Source organism: Hydra vulgaris, chromosome 14 (genome assembly GCF_038396675.1).
Source record: "Hydra vulgaris chromosome 14, alternate assembly HydraT2T_AEP".
NCBI lineage: Eukaryota > Metazoa > Cnidaria > Hydrozoa > Anthoathecata > Hydridae > Hydra > Hydra vulgaris.
The window spans coordinates 19,591,505-19,606,908 of NC_088933.1; the positions used below are offsets into that span (position 1 = coordinate 19,591,505).

General features: G+C 28.0%; 1 protein-coding gene across 3 annotated transcripts in view; it reads right to left on the reverse strand.

Moving 5' to 3' along the window:
• Positions 1-6,914, reverse strand: part of LOC100197477 (sarcolemmal membrane-associated protein) — a 62,090-nt gene extending 55,176 nt beyond the window's left edge. Inside the window, exons 1-5 of one of the 3 annotated variants that reach the window (XM_065817369.1) lie at positions 6,859-6,914; positions 6,395-6,628; positions 6,131-6,278; positions 906-969; positions 22-64 (exon numbers count right to left, since the gene is read on the reverse strand). In XM_065817369.1, coding sequence (XP_065673441.1) covers positions 22-64; positions 906-969; positions 6,131-6,278; positions 6,395-6,580 — 441 coding nt within the window. In that variant the 5' untranslated portion in view covers positions 6,581-6,628; positions 6,859-6,914. The other 2 variants (XM_065817368.1, XM_065817370.1) reach the window with 2 other exon arrangements.
• Between the last annotated feature and the right edge of the window lie 8,490 nt (positions 6,915-15,404).

Below are 15,404 nucleotides of genomic sequence, written 5' to 3' on the forward strand. Positions count from 1 at the left end.
TAGTTAAACAAATGAGTATACCAAAAACATGGAGAGAATTCCTTTTGGTGTTTCTTCCGTAGAACTGAATTAAAAAAGTAATACATTTCATTTTATACAATATATAACAATACTTTTTCTATTATTTTCAAAGATTACCTGATTTTTTATTTTTCAAAGTTATCACAAACCTAGTTGTCCTACCATTTTCTTAACATCACAAATTTAGCTTTCTATCAACAAGTTGTTTAGATGATGCTGACCTTACTAAAAGACATTTTTGATAGCTAAAAATGAACTAGAAGAACAGTTCCATGTAATAGCTAATAATTAACTTGCAGGACAGTTCCTTGTAATTCAACTGCATGAAAAATTGAACTTAAAAAAAACTTTAATTTAAACTATATACTATTACTAAGCATACATCAATTGACAACTTTTACTGTAACACCACTCCAAACGCAGCTACAACAATAATAACTCCAAGCAGTCTAGCCGCATCAATACTATTACAGGCACTCTATCCACAGCAATACTACTCCAAACACTTTATCTACAGCAACACTACTCTAAACACTCTATCCACAGCAATGCTACTCCAAACGCTCTATCCACAGCAATAATACTTCAAGCACTCTAGCCACATCAATACTACTTCACATACTCTATTCACAGCAATACTACTCCAAGCAATCTATCCACAGCTTTACTATTCCAGGCACACTACCCACAACACTAGTATTACCAGAATACTTTAAATATCAATTCTTAATTTTTTTACCTAATACTCTTTGATTAATCTTTAACCCTAATTTTAAACCTAATAATATTGATAATAATATTTACGCAAAAATTATTAAACCAAATAATATTGATATTTAATATTTACGCAAAATTTTATATAAACATCTAATAAATAATAATACCTAAGAGCTTCAGTACCATCTTCATGAAAAAGTGTAACTAAACCAATTATACACCCATGAGTAACTAAATATACAAGTTTTATACACCATTAACACAACATTTTTTTAAATATCAATATAAATTAGTAAATATCTTTCACATGTTTTTTTAACTTTATTCACCTTTTCAAAACTAAGAAGCCACTGCAGTAAAGGAAGGCTTTTACTTTTTTTCCTTTTTTTTTTTTTACTGTCTTTTTTTACTGTCTTTTTTCACCCCTATAGCTCCAAAATGCTATGCAGAAAAACAAGTTGAGCCTGGTGCTATCAGAGATGTGGTACAGGAATTGAACACAGTGTTTTTTGTTGACAAAACAAGTTCATCATCTTATTATTATGGTATAAATGATGTGCTCACATGCATAATGTGCTGATTATTAAAGTAATAAGCTATTTGAATAGATATTTCAAATTTTAAGGTTTTGAACCAAAAAAACCAAATACAAAAGAACAACCATAAATACCAAAGATCAACTAATTTAAACTTTTTACACAACAGGTAAAGCCTTAAACTCTCATTTTATTCTAATTAAATGAGCTTAAAAAAAAACCATATAGTTGATGCATACATATATTCTATTTTTTGTTTCATTTTTAATGTCATTTTGAAAGTTTTTTGGTGCTTGTAATTTTATTTTGATCTAAAAAATTAACATGAAAAATTGACTCTAGTGTTTGCAGATCTTTTGATCTAAAAAATTGTAAAACAGCTTAACATAAGACTGTAAAATTTAGATTTCCCAATTTTAAACTTGAATGTTCAGTTTTAAGGACTGTATAATACGGTTATAACATTTTTACAACCTTATATGGCCATGGTACTACAAGATGAGTTTTTTAATAAAAACCATAAAAATGACATACATTAATGATTTTATTTCAAAAACCTCCCCCAGTAAATAGAAAAACTATTTTCGAAATTTCGCAATTTAGTATAATTGAATAAAATTATACTAATGAGTTAATAATATTTATCACAACACAAGAAAGTAGCTGAATGTAACACATAACAATCACTTGTTTGATAAAATAAACACTGTTTTTTATTTCACATTTACACTGTATTTGTATAGCATGATTTTAATTGCTTTTTCGGCATAAATGTTACTTCTTTTCATATCAATTGCTGTATTGTCTTTATTCCTAAAAATGGTGTGCGCTTTTTTGTGTTTCTTTAAACTGTTGTCCAATTTTTTATAACTGTCTTCTTTATAAAAATGGTCACTGAACCAAACATCAAACCAAGCTCCACAAATCAATTCACAAATTTCACATAGCATTTCACATTTTTCTGGAAGCAATACAAAAGCAAGTAAGGCATATATTGCTCTAGAGTTCCATCTTGCATTACTTATATTAGGTAATGTTTAAAGGTAATAAAGGGAAATATACCATGTTCTTGATAATATCGGTATGCATTTCCCAATTTGTATAAAAGCTGCATATCATTGTGTTATTTTAACTTTTATATTTACATCACTTTGTTGGAAGTCAGTTTTTAAATTTGTATAGTTGTTACTGATCAAGAATTTGGTCCATTGAATGCTTTAAGACTAAGCACATGATGTTGACATCCTATATACTGAGGTATAGGAATGTCTTTTTCTTTAAATTTCTGTTGGATCATTACAACAATTCCATTTCTTACTCCAGTATTGACACTTGTGGTATCACATATTATAACTTTAATGCTTTCCCATAATTGATATTGGTCTAATAACTCAGTTATTCCATTAAAAATTGTTAACATTTTCCTATCACTAAGAGTCAAAGTAGCTAAGCGAACTTCATGGTTCTGGTTTTTTAAAACAACAACTTGCATTTCTTGGTTGTTAAGTTTCTTACCAAAGCCCAATTGTCATTTTAAGGGTTTTTTCAAAGTTCTGCAGCATTTTCTGTGATTCTCTGACATATGCCTTATAAATGGCAGGTTGAGTTGGTGTAGAGATGTCAATACCATGGTCTTATAGTTGTTTGCAAAATTTTGCTGACTTAAAGGAACTTAGATTAGTCTGTTTTACTATTTGAAGAGCAGTTTTTGTAGTGGAATATGGTTTAGTTTTTCTTGCTTTAGCAGGAGGCTCAACAGTTTAATCACAGTCATTAGTATCATTGTCAAAAGTTTCTGAAGATGTTGATGCAACATTTTTGCTCAATAAAGGAAGATTACTATTTGTGAAACTTCTGGTCCTAACTTTTAATGGTTGCACTTTTACTTGTACTGACGTTGCATAACCAACATCTCCATTTGATATCATCTGCATTTGATAAAATTGTTTATCTTCATTGCCCAACCAGATGCCATCTGTTTTAGTGATATAAAACACTTTTGCAAACTTAACTTGAGCACATTCATTACGGTGCTTTAAAAATTTATTATATTTATTAATTAATGCTTCAATCTTCCTCACTATTGACTTTACTGTATGAATGGAAAATTTAACTTTTCCCACAATTTTTTCAATTCTTTGGCTACCATTTTAAATCTTCCATTTCTAGATTTTTCATTTTGAGCAAGAGATTGAAACCTCCTAATAATTGTCATTTCTTTAGGCATTCTAGTTAAGCCGTCAAAGTGGATCAGTGACTGTTGCTAAAATTTTCCTTTTTGTTACACTCTTTTGGTATGCTGTCAAGTTTTTTCTTCAAGTAACAGAATTTTTTTCAACATCATCCTTGCTCTTTATATATGACATTTTCTAGAAAAAATAATACACATCTCAGTGCTAATGAGTGTGCGTGAAAATATATTTGAATTAGTGCAAACTTTTAGGCAGTAAAACAAAAAAATATGTGATAAATAATTTAATGTAAACAAAATTTATAAGACAGAATGAAAGTAAATTAGCCATTCCTTTCATCTATAAATCATTTAGTAATTAAGTTGACCAAACAAAGTTCACAACAGATGAACTACATACTGGTTTGGTACACCCCTTGTATAGAAATATTTAAATCTGTGTTCTGGGGGTGGTTTTTGTCAAGGCAAAGTAAAACAGTGCTATTTATAACATATTTGCACCATTTCTCATCAAGTAGGGCAATCACCATTTTAAAATTGAAAAAAAAGTGAAAATGTTATAACCCTACTGTATAAGCATCTCCTTTAGAAATTATAAATAAAATTATAAATTATAATAAAATATATTATAAATTATATAAAATTATAAATGCTTTAAATTCTTTGAATTAGGTATTATTTACTGTATAAACTTTGCTTTATGAAGTTTTATATCTTCTCTTTTGTTTTCATATTGATAACAAAATCTTTTCGAGTCATTATACTTTAATATTATAAATAAAAATCAGGAACTTTGTTTAAAACATTATCCAAACAATCAGGGCCCGATTTTAAAGAATCTGCAAGCAGTATGTTTTCATGCCTTAAACGAGACTGTTTCAGCTCAGAAGTAGATTAGTTATCTTCACATATTTGTATGATAAACATAAATGTTGTTAACATACTTGTATGATACACATACATTATGATGTACAACACACAGTTGGCAATGATTTAATAAAAATAAGTCAAAAGTAAAGTTCATATATTGACTTTTTCAATCATTTGCAACCAACATGCATACCCATATGAAAAAAAAAATTTCTTAAATATAGAAACAACTTTTAGCATTTTAAACAATTTATAACTTTGAAACCAAATATTCAGAATTTTTATTTTTTTACCGGTAACAACCATGCTAACCATATATATCAAACATACTTGATAAAAACATGCTTTCATGTAAAAAAAAAAAACATACTTATAATATAAATATAACTTTTAATTTTATACTGATTAAAGTATAAAATAAAAGCATGACAAAAAAATCCACCCTAATACAGTATTTATCAGGTAAATTTAAAGCATTTAGATAACATGCTCAGTCATTTAAAACAGATTGACTGACTACTGCACTAAAATGCCAACAATAAAGTTTTTAGCAAACAATATACATAATAAAAGCTGTTTATCTTACAAAATTATTCTAGAAATTTTAGTACATAGCAACATTTTTGATTATCTATTTCAAAATTTCCTTTCATTTCTTAATAGAGGTCCCAAATTTTCTGCTTTTCCTAGTTTTTATACTTTAATAGAGTAAATATCTAAATATTAATGTAAGTTAATATTAATAACAAGTGCTTTAAAAATTAAAGTTAATAAAACTATAAAAAAAATATTATATATATATGTATATATATATATATATATATATATATTTATATATATATATATATATATATATATATATATATAAAATATATATATATATATATATATATTTGAGGTTATATATAATATATATATATATATATATATATATATATATATATATATATATATATATATATATATATATATATATATATATATATATATATATATATATATATATATATATATATAACCCCTAACTGGTTGTCAAAAAGTTTTTCCGTATTTTGTTGACAAAAAGTAAAAATTAAAATGCAAGACCGGAATTTTTTTTGTTTGTTACTTGATTGACTGCCTGCCCCAACCAAACCCTCAGTCAATGCAGCAGCACTCCGTTGCGAGTCAGGCTTTAAGATAGTTGATGTAGCAACGCTCCGTTGCGAGTCAGGCTATTTGTCAGTCGATGTAGCAGCACTCTCTTGCAAGGCTAAAAGATAGTCGATGTAGCAGCACTCCGTTATGAGTCAGGCAATTTCTCAGTTGATGTAGCAACACTCCGTGCATGATTTACAGTAAAAAAAATAAAAATAAAAACATTTTATTAAAAAAGATTAAAAAAAAAACATTTTATTACAAAAAATAAAAAATAAAACATTGTTTATATTATTAAAAACATCTGATCAATTAAATTTGCGTTTTTGCGGTTTTTTTAAAAAACAATTAATTTGTAATTAAATTAATGGTTTTAACTTTCTGACAACACGCAAATGTTGGAAGAAAGTCAAAAGTAATTAAAAGTGACGTATTTGTTGGCATAAGAATCATTTTTTTCCTTCCGTACTCCCAAATGCAACAATCTATAGAACTATATAGGTATATATATATATATATATATATATATATATATATATATATATATATATATATATATATATATATATATATATATATATATATATATATATATATATATATATATAGTTTTCTTTAAAACAAAAAACTTTAAAATAAATATATCAAAATAACAAACCATTTTTAGAGTTTTCTACTACTTCAACACCAAACTGCAAAATATCATTAGATTTAATTTCATAAGGTTCACTTTCCTCAGAACCACGACTTAAACGAACTGAGTTGACATAAGTTCCGTTACTACTTTTTGTGTCTTGAAGTAAAAACTACGCAAATCATAAACAACATTAGGATTAAATCTTGTACTATACAAAAGTTTTAAAAAAAAAGAAAAAGTTAATTGAAAAAAAAATGTAACTGTTTTTAAACATATAAAGTCAACCTTGCCATTTTCATACCACATAATGGCATGGTTTCTAGATAAAACTTTACAATCAAATACAGCATTGTTAGATGAAGGTTTAGTTTTTGCAACTGCCCTGCCGATTTTAACAACTTCTTTGAGAGATATATGCCTCTCTTGAAAAGGATGGGAATTCGGTCTAGCTGATAGCAATGCAAAGGCCATTTAACTTGAAATATTCCATCTGTTTTTTACCTTTAAAGCGACGTCAATCTTAAAAAACAATGCAATCCAATTAAATATGCCACTGTATCTAGTAGTAACAGTTTACTCATTTACTTATTTGCTTATTTATATGCTAACAAAATTTTATGAAAACCTATTATTTAAGGAGGACAAAACTTTGATTTCAAAAAACTGGTATTCTAATGATAATAAAATCGTGTTAATATACAATAATTATATTTTATTGTATTTTATTCAGAACAATCTTAAATATTTACGTTTCTTTGTATTTAAAAAAACTTGTCCTTAAAGTCCGTATTACAAGAGAAATTTTGGGGTTGGAGGCGGGAGGGGGGGGAAGTTATCTTCTTCCCCTCCTCCCTCCTCCTCCTCCCCTTCTCCAACGTTGTGCCTAGCGCAACGGTACCGTTGCTTTAATTTTTTATCTTAAAGTCACGGTAGTAAATTTTGATTGGTTTATCTTAAGTCACAGCTGCGAATATTATTATTTTGAAAGCTTTATTTGTACAAATTTAAAAAGAATTGCAACTCTACATTGGACCAGAGTTGTTAGTCCTTGGTCTTCGTCTTGGCCTGGCCTTAAGGCCAAAAATTGAGGCCTTGGCCTTGGTCTTGGCCTTGAAACTGTTGGCCTTGGCCTTGGTCTTGGCCTTGAAAATTTTGGCCTTGCCCTTGATTGTTTTGCCCTTGGCCTTAAAAAATAATACATACTTTCTTATTGATTTCGTTAAATTCTGCGCATAACCTTGGTCTACTTTTACAAAATGTGGTTTTATTGTCACAGCACTTGCTACTTTCAGTTTTGTTAATAATTGGCCTTAACGTAAGGCAAAAATTAAAGTGTTTGGTCTTGAAAATGTTTGCGTAGGCAAACAGTTTCAAACATTTTGGCAAACATTTTCAAACATTTTCAAACATTTTGGCCTTGAAACTCTTAATCTTGGCCTTGGCCTTGTCCTTGTAACTTTAGGCCTTGGTCTTGGCCTTGGCCTTGGCCTTGTAACGTGTGGCTTTATCCTTGACTTTGGCCTTGCTACTTTTGGCCTTGTTAACAACTCTGCATTTTACGTTTAGCATTGTGGTATCTCATTGGTTTATCTTCCACGGTGATCCGGGATTGAGTATTTCACTTAGAAAAATGTTTTTTAACTATTTTTTATTGAAAGTTATTATTATTGTTGTATATTGAAAGTTAAATTGATTTTTATTATTTACATACATCGACTGATTTAGGGATAGGCGCAGTGAGTGTACATTCATCGACTGAATAAGGGATAGGCGCAGTGAAGCGCACACACATCGATTAAGGGTTTTGGTTTGGGCATGCATTCTTTAAATTAAAATAAAAAAAATCAACCAATTAGAAATCACTACTGTGACTTTAGGAAAAATTTTAAAGCGACGGTACAGTTGCGCGAGCAACAGCGTTTTTAAAAATTTCGACAGTCATCTAGCGTTCAAAAGTTTTTAAAAATAGAATAATTAAAAATAATTTAGTTGTAATTTCACATGATCATAACTTCGATGCAAAACTTTTTAATAAAGTTTTAGATTGCCTGATAAATTTGTATCTTATTTATTTTAAACGCTCCTAATATATGGAAATTTTTGGATCTTGGAATCTGCATTTGACATAATCATAAACATATAAAAGTTTTTTTGTACCTGGAGTTTATTGACTTTAAATACCAAGTAATCCTAGACTTATCCTCGGTCTGTCGTCAGTTCTCGCAAAGAAAAGTCTGTTTTAATTGTTGCGAGTGTTGCTAGATGATTCTAATCAACGTTAAAATAAATGATTAACTAGAATATAAGGATAATTTTTTCCTGATACTAAATGCTTTAACATTAACATGGATATATATATATACATATATATATATATATATATATATATATATATATATATATATATATATATATATATATATATATATATATATATATATATATATATATATATATAATTAATCTATTATAGGATATAACTAATTGATTTACTTACAATAATGCAATGGAATCCACCCATTTACTATCTACAGCAAAAGCACTGGAAAGTCTAACAGCAAAAGCACCTGGAAATTTTATCAACACAGCGAAACCAATTTTTCACTGATTCACTGAGAGCATTGTAACATTGTCTACCGTATTATACTATTGTGTACATTGGCGTAAAGTACTCATATCATCCAGAAGGAGGAGGAGGGGGGGGGGAAGCAAATGAAAAGATTTGATGTCCAGTATTCCGTAATATTGATAAAGAAATAAAAAATAATTACATTTTTGTTAATTTTTAGTAAAAAAATTTACAAATCTTTTTTTATTTGTGACTTAATAAAACAAATACACATATTATGCAAAGAAAAACATAATTAAATATGGCTAACTGATAACTAATTACATCTTTTTATCACAACATTTGATCTTGCATCTAACTAGCATCATGAAAGTGGAGTGGAGAATTTTACTTGGTTTCTAAGTAAAACATTTTACGACGTGTTTATTTTTTTCAATGATCATATCTAACAAGAGCACCATGGGCCGAAACGAATGACTCTGAAATTGGAGTTGATTTCAAGCTGGATGCTTTAGAAGCAAGAATTTAAAAATTTCTTAGTTTTTTAATGTTTTATTTTTTTTTTACATAATATTTTTATTGTATCAAGCAAATAATTGGTAAAAATAAATGCGCAAAGAACAATTTTTTAATAAAAATAAAAATATTCTTAAAAAACAAAACAAAACAAAAAACATATCTAACAAGAATCCATTTCTAGATTACAGACAATTTCTTTTTGGGAATTCATTAAAGTAATGGCATTCAGCCGTTTCTGGCTCATGGTCGATTGAAGAAAAGTTTTTTGTCTACGTAGACTACAAAATGACCGTTCTGCTGTACAAGTTGACACGGACTGGACCAAAATGATTTTAATAAAACCAAGGTGGTATAATATCCGACAATTTCCGAAGATATTCTTTTAAATCCAATATGTTCTTTAGAACGAATGAAACCTAGAGCCGATTGAAAATCTTTTAATTAAACTTTTCTTTTAAGCTTTATCAATGAAAAGGTTCCGATGAAGCTGCAGTCTTCGGTAATGAGGATTGTAGAAGCTTTTGATATAGTCGATACTGCATTCACTGTTATTTGATGCGATTAAAAACTCTTCTAATCTTTTTAAATGATGAGTGGTTTTAGTTCATTCAAATCTGTTGTTGAGGCCAACCAAAACTGCATCAAAACTGGTAAAGTAAAACTGCTTGTAAATCTAATTTGGATCTTTGGCTGGTAATAAGTATCCCTGGAGCGGATTTCAAATATTACAGGTATTTTCTTCTTCCTGGGCAGAGCTGGTGTTCATCTAAGTGTTTTGAAACGCAAATCCGTACTAAAAGATTCAAAAATTTGTATCAGGATTGGAATGATGTATATAGCTTTACTAAAGTTCCACTTTAGTGTATGTCTTCGCTTTTGTTTCGAAATTAAAAGAATTATTTATTTTTGAAATTATAGCAGACATTAGTCACATCACCCTAAAAGTAAATAAAACAGTTTGCCGGGTTGCCATTATGGAAAAAATTATAAACATGCGATTTTCTAAAAAGAAAATTTAAAAGTTTAATCAGATTTCTTTCTTTGTTTAACAATAGAAAATCAAATCAATATTTCTTATATGATAAGATGAAATTTCAATGGGGACTAACGAATTTTAAAGGGGGCAAGGTTAGCTCAAGGAGGGGGGGGGGGAGAGGCAGGCTGCCTCATTTGCACTTCATGCTTTACACCTATGATGGTGTATACTACGAACAAATGTCAATGTAATCAACATAACATAGCCAAAGATGGGTAAAAAAATATTACCTTTGCGTATCCCAAATTAACGATATAAAGTTATAGAAAACGTTTCTGTTTATCAAACTCATGTATGACATGAGTTTGATAAACAGAACGTTTAATATATAATGACATATAGCTGAGTCGTTATCTAAACGCACATGCAATTTATAATTAAAATGTTATAAAGCTAAAAGCAACCTTTTTAAAATTAAAACTCCAATAACATTTATTCTTAATCGGTACTCTCTAAAAAATGAAGTATTAATTGTTATCTGCGTTCAATTGCATATGCGTTTAATTAAACAAAAAATATTTTGATTAAACAATTTAATAACAAAATAAATTAGGTTGTCAAATATGAGGTTGTCAGGTTGTGAAAGCTTGTCATTCTGATGTTAAAAAATTTATTAACTAACTTTTTATTTTAAAAAAATTCTCGTAAATAATTTAGGTTTTTAAACCACAGAAAATTTAAATCACAGTACGCTTTTTAAAACGCATATAAACATCGAATTTATGTCTGAAACGTAGCAGTGAATTTTTTTTTTTTTAAAAAAAAATTAGTTTTACTTTATTTTTTTCATTTGATTAATAATATTAACGTTTATAAATATTATTGGTTAAAAAAAGTGGTTAAAATTTTTTTTAAAAAAACAAGTTCAAAGAAAAACGTAACTCGAATAATAAAAAGTGCTTGATTTGAAAAATTAAAACAAAGAAAGAAGGCACCATTGATCAAACAATTTATAACCCGCATCAATTTTTTATTTAATAAACAGCACTCAACGACCACAATTATAGCGAAGCTCCCTGCTTAAACCATTCACAGATAACACGTTATTATTTACTGATTTTACACATTAAAACTACGAAGGAAGGAAGTAATAAATATAATAAAGTATAGTACTAAATATATAAACATAAAAATAAAAAAATTAAATGAGTCAATCTATATATGATGCTCTAGTTAATGAGTTAGAAGAACAAATAAAAAGCTTAGAAAATAGACTTGAAGAAGAAAAACGCTTAAAAGACGAAATGTTTGGACGTCCAAATTACAGTTGGTTGAAAGAAACAAAAGAAATTTTTTTAATTCCAAAGTCTATCGAACAAGAAATTTTTAATTATTCAAAAGTTCTGTCAGTAGATAGTGTTTGTAAAATTATCCGGGAGCTTAGAGACAGTGTTCTTAAACAAAACTCAAAAGCCGATTTACTTAAGTGTTTTCAATCTCTACTTGAAATGTACACGAAGCATGTTTGCATTGATATAAATGAGCACGTAAAAAAACACCACATTTCAAAAGTTAATGATGTTCAAAAGCGTTCATCCTCCGAACCATCTATGAGAAGCAGTATTAAAAAAAATGGAAAAATCCACCCCTTTGAATCAATTTGATTTGTTTGAAATTATGCGTTATGGTTATTAAATAATTTTGAAACTTTTTATTAACATAGTTTAATAGCGTAACATGTTAATACATGTTAGCGTAATGCAGAATATATATATATATATATATATATATATATATATATATATATATATATATATATATATATATATATATATATATATATATATATTACACTAACATATTAAAGCAATACAGTAACCACAAAGATTTAGGAGATTAGTAGTAACCTTGAAAAACTTTATCACTTTTGCGCCTATAGCGATTTTAGAATATTGGCAACGTTTATATGCTAAAGAGGGATTAATAAAAAATAATTTTTTACAGATTTTTTATATGTACATATCTATATTTTTAAATAAAAATTGTACTACCGAACTTTGTCTAGTTTATATATTTTATTATAGTTTGAGCCAAAACCAAAAATGAAGAAAAATATAAAGTTTAAGAATTTCTTATTTTCATGTATAGAAACTTCATTAGCCAGATTTTTTAACAGACAGAAGGTTTTTGGATCTATTCTTTTTATTAACAGTATAAATTTGTTAAAAAACTTTTTTCATTTTCTGTATATGTGTTTATTTTGCGTCATGATTCCAACTCCTTTTTCATGAAGATTATTTATCAAATATCAGACTTTTTATGCAAAAGTTCTAGAAAATAAAAAAGTTTTTGAATTTTACTTGATTTTTTTTGTTTTATTTTAGTTTGTGTTTTATTTTAGTTTCTGTTTATTATTATTATTTTGGTTTTTTATTAATTTATATATTCTTTAAAACCTTCCGCACCCGATTTACTCTGATAATTGATGAGATGTGCTTCCTTATATTGTTTACTGTTGCAATGGCTTCTTATGCTGTCTTTTTTAATTGACGGAGTTCCAGGGTGAATCCACGAAATAGAAAATTTTTTATTGTTTTTAATACAAGATTCATATTACTTGCAAAAGCAAGCAGTGTAATCTTACAACATCATTTCCCTCGATGTCATACTCAAACTTTAAATTAAATTCTTTTTCCCATTTCAAAACAGTATCTAATTTACAATGGTTATCTTTAGTTTTGGTAAGAAATATGGTGCCATATTTTTAAATATTTAGTTCACTTGGTCGACTACGCTTTCAATTTAATATATTTTAAACTTTTAATTTTAAAAGATTTTAAACCTTTTAAATTTGCTCAAAATGATTGTAAATTCGAACGTCATTTTGCAAATTAAAGCCATTAAAGTCTCAAAACCATTGTTATAACATAGTTTCTTTTATTCTTCAACTCTTTACTACTATCATAATATTTTTTCAGACTTCTAATAACTAAACGCCACTGACAATAACAAATAATACCACGCTTGACATTTTGGCAGTGTTATGTATTATAAGCGTTAGAAACAATATTTTATATATATATATTTAAATATATCTTGTTTTTTGGTATCGATTTTTTCATTCCAATTATTATTTTTTTAAATATATATTTTTAATTATTATTATTAATGTTTTTAATTATATTATACTTACTGGTGTAAGTATACAACATGGTCCCCATGCCCATGGCCGAAGAGAGGGGGGCTATGAGTATATTGTCCCGGGACCCGATTATGTTTAAGAGCTCGTAAGAAGAAAGAGGGAATAAAAAATTTGAGCCAATTTGACATTACATGGTGGGTATTTTCAGCCAAGGTAAGGCCCGCAAAATTGCCCATGCCCCCCACTTTTTGAGCCACTATGGCCCCCCGTCGCCCATGTGTAAAATATGTCAAAAAATAAAAAATTTGTCCGTGTCCAAAAATTAAATAGTTATTCGTAGAATAACTATTTTTTGGAGTATTTATTTTTTATTCTTAGCCGATTTTGGAAACTAAAGTTAAATGTTGCTAAATGAGTCGGATTCTAACAGTGGGACAAGTGCATTTAAAAATAATTACCTGAAGACGTTATTAAGTCTACATTATTTATAAAAATAATTATCAGAAGACATTGGAATGTTTTAGCTGAAGAAATTTCTTAAAAGCAGAGCCATTACTAGGCTGCCCTTACTGCTCCCTTAATCCGGTAAGGCGGGAGGGGAAGGCAGCAAAATTAAGGACCCTTTATCTAATTTTAAAGGACCCTTAACTAAATTTGAGGATCTTTTTTTTTAGTAATACCTAATAATCGAAGGTTTTTAAAATTTTGGGGCCGCAATGACAGGTTTGAGGGAGTACTCTGCCTCTATGCTACGGCACTGATTAAAAGAAGAGGGATATTTTGAAGGAAAAATTTCTTTTTATTTATTTATATTTTTAATTTTGCCATAGAAAGTTATAATTTGTAAAATAACATAAATAATAAAACAAATGGCTGGAGCAAGAAGAAGACATCAGTTTGTCTTATCACCGGGCTCCAATGTGGCTTCATTACAGGTCGTTTTTTACAATAAAATATAAAAAATCGTGATAAATGCTTGTGATAAAATATATACAAAATGTGTTAAACTACGTTTCACAATCGATATAACTGTTTATATATAAACTCGTTTTTTAAAATAAATTTAAAACAAATAAAAGTAAAAGCAAATAAAAGAAATAAATTGTGCTAGTTTATATTTTTTTACTAAAAAAGAAAAGGAAAATTCAAGTCCGTAGATAATAAAAAACGCTTTGATTCAGATTTAAACTGTTTAAGTGTATTTTTTTTGATAGTAACAATCTGGGGAAAAAATTTCCATTAATAAGGCCCGCGATGTTGGATTGAGTATAAATTTGACTTTAATATAAATTTTGGGATGACAAAGTTGTTATACGAGAATTTAGCAGGGTATTTATGACTTATTTCGCTAAAATAGGGTTGAAATATCGGCGGAGATATCTATATTTTATTTTGTACCTAAACTGTAAAACAAGATTTATGTTAATTTTGTATACAACGCTCCAAGTTTGCATGAGAGAGGTTCACAAGACACTATTTTACTTACTCCAAAGACAATTCTATAGGCATGTTTTTGTTTACTGTAAAGTTTTTTAAGCTTGGTATAATTTGTGCTTGCCTAGGCCATGTTACCATAGCTTAGGTGACTATGTATTAATGAAAAGTATAAACTTTTTAAAGAAATGATATTTAGGAAAGGTTTTGCTTTATACATTAATGAAATATTTTTTGAGAGTTTTCTCTCTAAAGTGTTTATATGGAACTTCCACGACAAATTTTCATTCAAGACCATACCTAGAAAGTTTATGAATGTTTCTCTTTTTATATTAGTATTATTTATTTTTAGATCAGGTAGTTTAAGAGGAATGTTTTCATTTTTATTTGGTTTATGAAATAGGATGAATTTGGTTTTTTTGACATTCAAAGAGAGTTTGTTACACCTGAACCACTCGTTTATTTTATATAATTCTTTGTTAACTATGTAAAAAAGTGTCTTAATGTCTCTATGTGAATAAAACAAATTAGAGTCATCCGCAAACAAGATTAAATTTAATAAGTTTGATGTTGAATATAAATCATTTATATAGAGTAAAAATAATAATGGTCCCAAGATCGAGCCTTGGGGTTCGCAAGTTATGGCGCTATTTGT